Source organism: Cebus imitator, unplaced genomic scaffold (genome assembly GCF_001604975.1).
Source record: "Cebus imitator isolate Cc_AM_T3 unplaced genomic scaffold, Cebus_imitator-1.0 Scaffold194, whole genome shotgun sequence".
Classification (NCBI taxonomy): domain Eukaryota; kingdom Metazoa; phylum Chordata; class Mammalia; order Primates; family Cebidae; genus Cebus; species Cebus imitator.
In genome coordinates this window covers 3,478,123-3,490,236 of record NW_016107509.1, presented here as the reverse complement: position 1 = coordinate 3,490,236, position 12,114 = coordinate 3,478,123, and the positions used below count along the sequence as shown (strand labels likewise).

Sequence of the window (12,114 nt, the reverse complement as noted above, 5' to 3'; positions counted from 1 at the left end):
AAAAAAAAAAAAGGTACCATATAGCTTTTAATAATAAAAACACATTCATTTCATGTATTACTATGAGCCAAACTCTGCAGAAGCAGCAGGATAAAATAATGTGGCTCACAGGGTCCTTGCCCTCAGGGAGCCTAAAGACTACCAACAAGGTAAAACTCCTTTGTACAATATGGTGTACTATCATTACCATTTTGTACTATCAGTTAATCCTTATGACTAATCTAAACATTGGTAGTATTTTCTCTATTGACAGATAGAATAACAGAGACAAAAAGCAGAAAAGAAATGAAGAAGAGTTACCTATCATCTAATATGCAAGTGTCATGGAAAAATATACAGTATTTTGAAAACACAGGGAAGTGAGCAATTACCAATTACTTTTGCCTGGGACCGAGGGATTAGGAAATGTTTATGATTATTTTCAGACAGAGTCTTGCTCTGTCATCCAGGCTGGAGTGCAATGGTGTGATCTCGGCTCACTGCAACCTCTACATCCTGGGTTCAAATGAGTCTCCTGCCTCAGCCTCCCGAGTAGTTGGGATTACAGGCGCGTGCCACCATACTCAGCTGATATTTGTAATTATGATATGTTTTTACTTAAAAATTCATGTACAAATTCTGTAAAATATAACCACAGAAATAAATAATTGGGTGAATGTTTATCAAAATATTAACTTGACGTTATTTCTGGGTAGGGAGATTTTAGATGGCTTTCATTTTCTCTGTATTTTGCTTTCTTAACCAGCTTGTACTACCTTAATAATTTAAAATAGAAGTAGAAAAGTCAACATTAAAATGAGATATTAATGCTCATCTAACAAACTGTCAAGCATTTTCAGAGTTAATACTTAGTGGGTCAAATGGGATGAAATCAGTATTCTCACTCTGTTAACAGTTGTACGTATCAATATAACTTTTCTGAAAATCTTTTTGGCATAAAAAACTTTAAAGCTTATTCTCTTTTATCATTACTTCTAGGAATCCATCCTAAGAACACAGATGCAGAAAAAGGGATTTCACTGAGCTAGTCAACTAAAGCATTATGATATTAAAATATTGGGAAAAAACATGTCTAACTGAAATAGGAGAATGATTAAATAATACAATGTTAGAAATATTCTTAAATGTCATGAGAAAATCCTCAGTGTATATTAAATGAGAGGGAAGGTAGGATATAAAGTTCTCTAAGTAATATAATTCCAACTATACTGGAAAAAGATACATCCTTTTTTTTTTTAACATCTTTTTTTTTCTTTCTTCTACTTCAGATACATCCTTTTAAAGCCCACCTCCTAAGAAAGACGATTTCATTATTTTGCTTAAACCTTATAATACTAGACAAATCTATTGACACGTATTAGTTTACACAGACCTTAATACAGTCATGTGTCACTTGACAAAGTTATGTTCTGAGAAATGTGTCCTTAGGCGATTTCCCCTTTGTGTAAACATCACAGAGTGTACTTAGACAAACCTCTAGATGGCTATACAGACTACTACACTCCTACACTATATGGTATAGCCTATTGCCCTAGGCTGCCAACCTGTACAGTGTGTTACTGTACTAAACACTGTAGGCAACTGTAACACAGGAAGTCTTTGTGTATCTAAGCATAGAAAAGATAGAGTAAAAATGCAGTCTATAAGATAAAAATGGTACACCTATATAGGGTACTTACCCTGAATGAAACTCGTAGGACAAGACATTGCTCTGGATGAGTCAGTGAGTGAATGGTAAGTGAATGTGAAGGGCTAAGATATTATACATTACTGTAGACTATAAACACTCTATACTTAGGCTACACTAAGTTTATCAAAAATATTTTTCTTTCTTCAATAAATATCTCTTACTGTAACTTTTTTACTTCATAAACTTTCATTTTTTAACTTTTGGACTCTTTTGTAATAATATTTAGCTTAAGACAGAAACATTGTACAGCTATACAAAAATATCTTCTTTATATCCTTATTCTATAAGCTTTTATCTATTTAGAAAATTTTTTACTTTTTAAACTTCGTTGAAAATGAAGACACAAACACATACATTAATCTAGGTCTACATGGGGTCAGGATCAGCAAGATCACAGCCTTTCATCTCTACATTTTGTTTCCCTGGAAGGTCTTTAGGGGCAGTAACAGGCATGGTGCTGTTATCTCCTATGACAATGCTGCCTTCTGAAATATCTCTTGATAGACCTGCCTGAGGCTGTTTTACAGTTAACTTTTTTCTTATAAGTAGAAGGAGTACATTCTAAATTAACAATAAAAAGTATAGTAAAAAAATAAACCAGTAACATAGTCGTTATCTTTTTATCATCAGTACAGTAGGTTTACACCAGCATCACCACAAACATATGAGTAATGCCTTTTGCTATGACGTCAGGATGGCTATGACATCACTAGTCGACAGGAACTTTTCAGCTCTATTATAATCTTAAGGCACCACTGTCATATATGCAGTCTGTTTTTAAACAAAACATGATTATGCAGTGCATGATTGTATTTGTTTTAACAGGGACTTAGCCTGACTAAATAAATTGGAATCCTCGTTCTGCTATTATTAATTCTGCTATTATTAATTGTGGGAAGTTGGGTAAGTTATTTAACCACATTGTGGTTTGGTATTCTCATCTGAAAAAAGAGGTACTGAACTGCCTCTTCATAAGCAGGTAATAAGCATTAAATGCGTTAATACATGTAGAGCCCTGAGAACAATACTTGGCACAATAATAAATGTTTCATAGCGTTCTCAAACCACAATGAAGTAAACCAAGTGATATCTAAGCTGAGGCCTGTATTAACAAGGTGTGATCCAGGCAAAAGGTGAAGGAAGAATAGCTAAAATGTTCCAGCCAGCAGGAAGACCATAGGATTTTCTACTTACTCCATACCACTCTTAGAGATGTGATACTTATCTTAAAGGCAGAATGCTTTGCATGTTTAGATATCTGCTTATGAGCTTTGCTTTAAGCTACATCACTGGGCATAAGAATTACTGTCAGTGTTGTAATGTAAAACCATGTGCTTTAAGGACAATTAGTTTCCATTTTCCTTTAAAAAGTAAAACAATCTTTTGGTGAAGCTAAGATAAGTTAAACTGAGAGAAATTTGCCATAATGTTAAATGAGTTATCTCTGGATTACGGGACCAAAGGTGTTTTAAAAATTCTTTATACTTCTCTATATTTTCTAATTTTTCCCACAGTAAGTACATTACATTTCTATAGTCTGAGAAAAGAGTTATAAAAATCAATTAAAAACACTACTCATTAAAAATGTTTGATGCTTTCACTGAAAAGGGCTCCTTTTTGTGAAATACACTGCTGTTACATCATTTGCCATGCTGGCCTGAAACTGTCTTTTGTCTCTTTAGTGGACCTACGCAACCTGGTAAAAAGACGTGGCCCTTGCTTTCAACTTATCTGGCCAGACAGGATTTCTGTATTGTCCTGTTACTATCATACTTTGTAGAGGAAAGGCTTCTTGTCTTACATACACACTATGCAAATGAACATATATCACTTAATTTTCAAATGATGTATGTCAAAACAACATACATGATGACACACTTTTTAGAGAACAAACTAAAAACAGAATCATGGAGGCAGAACTGCACAGTGGTTAAAATCATGGGTTATAAAGTCAGACTGCCTGGGTCGGAATTCCCTTCTGCAACTTATTAGCTATATGACTTTAGGCAAGTTAGTCAAACTCAGTGGCTCAACTTCCACATGTATAGAATGAGGATAATAGGAGCAATGCATAAAGGTGTTCAAGGGTTAAATGAGATAATACAGGTAGACTTAGCATGTTGTCTGGCACATCAGTGTACAAATGTGGCTATTACTATGTCACCTACAAAAACCAAAACAACAGTAAAGAATTGATACCCCACAACACAGATCTGAAAGTTATCTTTATGCTATCAGATGCCAAAAATTACTATGTGTCAGCCATTTAATTTGCACATTAATCCTATGAAATTTTTAAACAAATCTTGAATCACCAAGAAATTAGAGGTCTATGCTGGGATGAAATAGATCTTTTTTTAAAAAAATCACATTCTCAATTGATCATTTCTCTGAACTATTAATTGCAAAACAGCACCAATGTTTTACATTTTTTGTATAATGCAATGTTTTGTATAACATGTTTTATTGAATCTTCATGTTTTTGCTTTGTAAAGTCATGAGATTTTACATGCAGCAGGCCCATGAGGCATATTAGCATTTAAAACTCAAGAAGCTTTTTTAGAGCATTAGGTAGGTTTGCGATCAAACCCTAGAATTTCAATATTTTAGGCTTAAATTTGGAATCCTGATTGAATTGATTTTCATTATTCACTGACCATCTTATTTACTTAATACTGCTCTAATAAAAACTATACTCCAAAACTCTATTCACCACCTTACCCGCTATTCCTATCATTTGCCCCATGCTCCACACACTGGACCGCCCACTCCCTGCTTTACTGCCAGGGTTTTGACTCATTTGGAAATGACTCCCAAACAAGCTCTACCTACTCAAATCCTACCTTCGAGGCATTCCCCAGTACCTGAATTTCTTACTTCTTTGTTCATGAAACTTAGTACCTTCCACTTAGCCTTATGTCCTGTTCATAATCTATCCTTTTAGAGGCTCGGGGCCTTACACAGCAGCTAGAGTAATATTAAGTAATTATTTGCAGAGGGAACAGAAGCATACCAGTTTCAAATGGGCAATAACTGCAGATTAGTGTTATTCTACATTCCAACAGTAGAATAAACTCCCTACTTAATATCTTGTTTGTTTCTTTAAAAAGATAAACGTCCTACTTAATATCTTGTTTGTTTCTTTAAAAATGCAATCAAATCAGAACGAAAGAGCCCTAGATTTATGTACAAAAACAACGAAAAACACTAAGAAGTTATAACAGCAACACTTTTACATTTGTGACAGTAATTAAAATTAATGTAGCAATCACTGTGGTCTGCCAGAAGATAGTTGTAGAATGAGAAAAATGTTTTAAAGATAAAATTTCTATTAACCACTTGGGATTCAACTGTGCAGATGTTGGTAACCCATGAAAACAGCTCCAGAGAAGCCCATAATATAAAATAGGATATTTTTATTAGTCTGGTCATTAAAACAAAAATTTAATAAAAGTAAGTGACTAATAAAAATTCCCATCAGCATAGAAACATTCCAAGTTTCTGTTTCCTATACTTTAATATTTCCCATTATATTAAAATAGTTCCGTTGGACTTCCATTATTAAAGGCTAAAAAACACCAGTGACTTTGTTGTTATTTAAAAGTTCATTTTACTTTAGTTATAATGTTTAAGTACTTTTATGATGGCCAAATACTAGAAGTAGAATCTTGTAACTTAATTTGAAAGTAAAATCGACTCTTTGATGTAAAAACATTAAAATATTTTGAACTATGGGTACATGGTCAACAGACCATTCTATTTTTAGGTATCATCAAGTAGACAAATTTAGGTAACTTGAAATAAGCATGCCAAGTTGTTAGAAAACAGGTGAACAGAGGGTCAAGTTGAAATAGGCATCTTCCTGGGCTTATCACACTAAGATTAATTTTACAAAACTTTGATGAAGCTATCATGTAATCAAACACCAGAGAACATTAAAATTAAGAAACTGCTACTAAAATTAACTGTATATGAGATTAAATAAACATAAGTCATACCCTCTAAATCCTAAGTCCATTAAAACAAAAACATTTATAACACACTATATTCATGACTTCTTGTGGTTCTTGAATAGTCAAAAAATGTGTTTCAGGTATATCCATTGTTTTCCGTTTATAATATGCATTAAAAAACGGAAAAACTCAAGCACAAAACAAGTGAAAAACTGAACAACGTTGCCAAATTTCTAAACATAGAATACTTAGCTCCAATTATCCCTGCATCTATTCTAAAATGGTTTAAAAAAAGTCTGAATCAATAAGCACCTGATGGGCCTGGGATACTCCAATGTAGGCTCGTCAACCAATAGGAAAACTTTCCCTAAATCTGGATTCGTATTTCATCTCTTTATCACAAAACGCCAAGCACAAACTGGGATTGTTAACGGATAACCAAATGGCAAGAACCCCAGACAGAGTAATCAGTACTTGGATGCTAGGGTTGTTTTTAAGGACTTTAAATGAGACAGCTTATGGAAGAAAAGAGGGATTCATTTCTCCAAGTTAAATTTGTAACACTTCTTAGTAGGAAGTTAAAAATGTGAACTAGCCGAGCTAAAATGAACGCAGCGTGTAAAAGGGATCTGTACTGGAGCTTGGGGGTGACGGAGGGACGACGGGGGGAGTGAGGGGCTTTCGTGACGCCCGGCCTGGGGTTGCTGGCGATCTGGATGGAGGGATGGTTAGTCAAGCGAATGGCCCGGGCTGGATCCGAGATGCCGAGTGATGCCTCACCCGCGAACGCGCGCGGATCTGAGCCGCGGCGGCAGCGCTGTGGATCCGTTTCCATTCGCGGCGCCCGAGCCCGCCTCCATGTTCAGGATCTATGCCCCAGGGCTGGCAGGCAGGCGGGGACCAAGTGCCCTAGGCCGCGGGGTCAGGGAGTCCGGCCTCACATCGCCCGAAATCCCAGCGGGGACGGCGTTGTCCGCGGGGAGGATGCTCCGGGCTTTCCGCTCGGCCCCACCTGAGTGGCGGGAGCTCGGCGACTCGACCTCCGGAGCCCGACCCGCCTGGGCCTGGAGATCACCCGGCGCGGCCGCTGCGGCCACGGCGCCCTCCACCCGGCGCCCGGGCACGGCCCCGCGGCCCTCCCCACGGCCGGCTCCCCCAGGAGCGCTCTCGCCGCCGTCCGCGCCCCCCACCCCCTTCCCGAGGACAAACCTGGGGGCCGCTACCCGGCATGGCCCGCCCCGCGAGGAAGCGGCAGGCGGGCGGCGGGGCCCGCGGCTACAGCGGCCACCTCGGCCCTCCCGCGCAGAGCCGCGCCCGCCCGCGAGCCCTCCCCGCTGGCCGCAGCCCCGGCGCCCCCTTCCCGGGTTGCACAACTCACACCCCCCACGCGCGCGCATTCGGATCTGTTGCTCAACCTACTTGCATTCTCTTCTCCGCAGCCATCACAACATGCCCTGGAGCCGGGGCAGCCCCGGGGCCCTCCGGCAGGCGGCCGCCTCTCGCCTCAGCCCTGGGCCGCCGCAGCCGCCGCTAGGGCGCGGGGCTAGAGCGAAGCTCCCTCATGCCGCCCGCCCGCCCGGCCAGCTGGCCGCACGCCGGGGCCCCGGCTCGGGCGCGCCCGAGCGCTCGGCTCCGCCCGGCCCGCCGTCCGCACCGCTGCTCCGCCTGCAAGAGCGAACCCGGCTCCGCCGCCCGCCGCCTCGCTCGGCGCTCCTCGCCCGCCCGCCTGCAGCCGCCGCAGCCGCGCCGCTTCCTCCTCCCCTTCTCTCTTTTCCTTCTCCTCCGTCGCCGCCTCTGGAGCTGAGGTTGGCAAACCAGCACCTGCTGCTGGAGACCGCCGAGAACTGAAACAGGAAACCCCGAGCCAAGGGGAAAACCCGGGAGGCGTGGAGAGGGGTGAGGGGAACTGCTGGAACCTGTCGGGCTCGACCCAGCCGCTGAGGCTGCTCGAGGTTCCCTCGCCGCCTCCCCTCGCGCCCATTCCCTGCCCCGGCCCAACCCAGGGGTCCCGACCTCCCCGCGCCGCTCCCCCAGTCCCGTGCAGGACGGCGCCTCTCCGCTCGGCGACACCTTCTTCACCCAGCAGTGATACGGATCACGTCCTGGGCAGTCAAGGAGATCGACGGGCCGCCTTCTTAGGGCAGGTTTCCCGTTGTTGTTTACTTGTCAATATTCCGTGATGAGGAAAAACCACACCCTACATTAGCAAGACCAGTAAGAGAATTTAAACGAAGCTGTTGGGATTTCACCCAGGGGTAGGACTTCTTTCAGCAAGGAAATTGGCTTTGATGAAAATGGCAATCGTGTCAAAATTGAGGTTGAACCCAGGATACATCCAGATCTCTTTCAGGAGATCTGAAGGAAACAGCCCTTTGCACAGAGATGGGCTCCTGAGCCGCAAGCTGAAAAGCACCGGGAACAGAGAGCCTTTCTACTTCTGTGAATTGTACACCACCCAGCACAAACTAAGTCAACCTTTCAGAAATGTTTAAATAATCTTATTCACCTGCCCTTGGAATCGTTACCAGGGTCCTCATGCCTAGCCTTGGGCAAGATGCGTCTTCTTCTGGAGAAGAAGGGACAGACCCTTAAAGTGTTGTGCCCCTACCATGTGTCACGCGCCAAATAGCCTCCTTTAAATCCACGGTCCCATTTAATTGTCACCACAGCCGTGTGAGCTGGGTATTACAATCCCCTTTATCCATCAGAAAATCAAGGTTAGAAAATTTACCTGCAGTTACACAGCTTGAATGTGAAGTATTCAGATTACATCTAAAGGATGTATTTGTTTCACTGGACCACGGTGCATGCTTTTGATCACACTTTTCGCCTTTCATAAAATTACTTATTGCCTTTGAGTTATTTTCAGTAGGGCATATACATGGCTTAAGCCTGGATCTGTTGGATTTGCTTGGAGTGCCTAATGGTAGTGATATTAATGATGCTTATTGGGGTTCAAACTTGATAATTTTCAGTTTAATATTCTCTAGCAAATATAGGCCTTTATGGCTCAGTTGAGTAGCATGGATGTCCCCCCCTCTTCTTTTTTTTTTTGCTATTATCAGTTGTTCTTTAGCTGTTGATGATGGGGTCCCAGCTGGTGCACATGGGCATCCTGACTGCCTGTGAGATGAAAGGAGAGTGTCTTACTGAGCCTGTTTTCCACATCAGTAGGCCAGTCGTGAAGCTAATTAAATAAAATTGCAGGCAGGCAGGTAGGCTGGCTTCTCTGGTTCTCTGATCCACAATTTTTTATTTTTATTTTTTTGAGACAGAGTCTATCTAGCTCTGTTGCCCAGGCTCGAGTGCAGTGGCATGATCTCGGCTCACTGCAACCGCTGCCTTCCAGGTTCAAGCGGTTCTCCTGCCTTAGCCTCCCCAGTAGCTGGGATTACAGGTGTGAGCCACCACACCTGGCTAGTTTTTGTATTTTTAGTAGGGACAGGTTTTTGCCATGTGCCCAGGCTGGTTGCAAACACCTGGCCTCAAATGATCCACCCTCCTTGGCCTCCCAAAGTGCTGGTATTACAGGCGTGAGCCACTGCGTCCGGCCAGGTTCACATTTTTTTCATACCATCCTGAAGACCCTTAGGAAGATTGGTAACCTGCTGTCTGCAGCCGGGTCAGATTTTATTGGCAGGAAAGTAGGGGCTGTGAAAGCAGCCCCTTTACGCTGTGCCAAAACCTTACAGGTCTCTGGAGCAGAACTAGAGGTCCTTAATCTTAGGATCTCTAAGGGACTTAGCAGGGACTTAGAACGAGGCTGGCTGTTTGACGATAAGTGACAGCATCCATGGCATGACTTTAGTGATGCCAGGAAGTTCCCCCTCTGCAGTATACTGCCCACACAGTCTACCTCTTACCTTGTAATCCCACAATTGACTCAGCTAAATTCCATTCCATATTGATTAAGCCCGGTTAAAGATCAAGGTAAGAGAGATGAGTAATAGTTATTATAACTAACATTTAATGAATGCTTGCCATGTTCCAGATACTATTCTAAGCACTTTGCATGTGTTGTCTCATATAATGCCCACAAAACCCTTGTAAGGAAATACCTATCACTATTTCCATTTCACAGATGAGACAACTAAGACCAAGATTATAGCCAATAAATAGCAGTGCAAGGGCTAAAATGCAGTCAGTTTGACTCTAGAATCAGGACCTATTATGTGAATAAGATACAGTAATTGTCATTATTACTTTAGTATTTATTTGAAGAAATTAAAACACATGAAAAGTTAAAAGAAAACTAAGAATACAAGATAATGTATAAGTGTCAAATGTGAGTATAGGTAATAAATGCCATGAGGTATCAGAAGACAGAGGAATCACTAGGTTGGAGGGGCTGGGGACACGTACACAGAATATGAGTCAGGATTTCAAAAAGGGGAGATTTGAGCTGGATTGTGATGAATGCGTAGTATTTTGATAAGTGGAGGGGATAAGGAAGGGCATATTCATAGAATTGACAACATATACAAAGAGTGCGAGGGAAATTTGGAAACAGGATAACAAAAAGCTGGAAAGAAAAAGTAGAACGAAATTACTGTACAGAGATCTGCAAAACAAGAGAGGAATACACTCTCAAGCACAGAGCAAGAGAGAGAGAGAAAGAGAATTTGGCTCCACGTAGTCTATGTACCAGTGGGGAATCTGGAAGTATTTTGATCAGAAAGTGATGTCGATAATGTCCCATTAGAGGAATACTAATATTGTGATGGTTACTGGATGGTTTGGAAAAGGGAGGGAAACAAGTTTGCAGGCTAATATGGGAGAATTGACCTGAAATCACAAAGTGCACAGTGAGAGAGGGAAAAGAAGAAATGGGCTAGTGAGATACCGTAGTATACAAATCATAGAGGCTTTGTGACGATTGAGTGCACTTGGTGAAGATGGACTTAAGAAAAGGGAGAAGTCTGAAATGACTTAGTGGGTGTGAATGTGAAACCTGTAGTATTAGTAACGGAAAAAAAGGGGCAGTGTATGGGTACAGAAACTACTAAAAAATGTTCAGAATAGTTTGGTTTTAGGCATGTATTTGAGGTAACAGCAGGATATACATATAGAAAACTTTTATAGTCCTATCTCAAAAAGGCAGATAGTTCAGTAAATAAGAGTGTTCATTATCTACTATTAAGAGCACCAATATGAAAATTTAAAATGGTCACTATTATAAAAATAACCAGGCATGGATGTTCATCTTTAATCAACCAGAGTGGAAAGAAAATTTCAAATAAACATAAACTGTTTATATATGACTCAGCATTAAATAGGCCTACGGAACACCACTCATATTCTCTTTTTTACCCCAAATTATATTACTTAAAGAGACAGAGAAAGGGAGAGAGAGAGAATGAATAAAGGGGAAGAATTTTCATGGGTTCAGAGGATGTTAGGATAATGAAAAGAAATGTAGAGATTATTGGAAAATTGAGGATCAAATTCTGAATATCTGATAGTAAACTTCAAAACAGGCAGGTATGCATGTTGGAAATGCGTTAGGCAAATATGACACTTTAGCTATTATTAGTTCTGGATAGTTAAATCTTTTTTAGTTACAAAGTTAAGTCTGGACCTTGGATTGTGACTTTGAATTGCACATAATTAAAGAACTCAAGTGGCTGTGGCTTCATAGTAGGCAAAATCTTGGAACAGCCTCACTAGTAAAAAGCAAATGCTTTGGAAAGAGCAGAGAGAGGGAGAATGGTCACAAAGGCAGCACTCCTGCCTTCTAAAATATGGCTGTTAGTATAGACTTCCACACACCAGATTCACATTTGAGCCTTAAATGGTAGAGTTTCAGCTCCTTGTCACATCTCACCTTGGCTGCCTTATCCCGGAACTTCAAATTACCCTGCCACCTTATCTAAGACCTCCTGGGGCTTCCAATGGTCACCCTCAGGTGGCACACACCCTGGCAATTGCTTTTAGTTCTATTTAGAGGTTTCCCGGTGGTGTCCTTAGGAGTTTTCTCATTGAAAATGTGTGAAACCCACGGCTACACTTGGGGTTGCAAGAGAGTTCCATCTCCTGCTTTCATGTCTCATGCCTCTACCATTTCTGCAAAAACACTTACCTTAGTTGAAGCAATATAAACAGTCCCCTGGAAGCACCTTCACCTGTCTCTTTTGCCAGCACTTGATTTCCTCTAGTTGAAGAGTTTCACACAATCAGGTGACTGTCGTGATGTTTCATCCACAGTTTCTTTTATGTCTTTTTGAGATACTCTGGTTAATTCCAACAACCTATGAAATGTCAAGCATTACTACATCACAACCATTTACTAAGCACATGCTGGGTATAAGATAGACACTGAGGGCTGAAATACATCCTTGCCTATGAGCTTCAGGGACTGGCTAGAGTTCCTTTTTAGTACTGAGTTCTTGGGGAAAGGAAACTAGAGGACACAAGATATGTGCTGCTGACCAATCTCAGGGCTTCTTTTTTTGATGGGTAACCACAAGATTC

General features: G+C 41.4%; 1 protein-coding gene across 1 annotated transcript in view; it reads right to left on the bottom strand.

Moving 5' to 3' along the window:
• The window catches only part of ZC3H12C (zinc finger CCCH-type containing 12C), a 78,385-nt gene extending 71,170 nt beyond the window's left edge, over positions 1-7,215 (bottom strand). Inside the window, exon 1 of the mRNA XM_017547078.2 lies at positions 7,063-7,215. Coding sequence (XP_017402567.1) covers positions 7,063-7,086 — 24 coding nt within the window. The 5' untranslated portion in view covers positions 7,087-7,215. The remainder of the gene's footprint in view (positions 1-7,062) is intronic.
• Between the last annotated feature and the right edge of the window lie 4,899 nt (positions 7,216-12,114).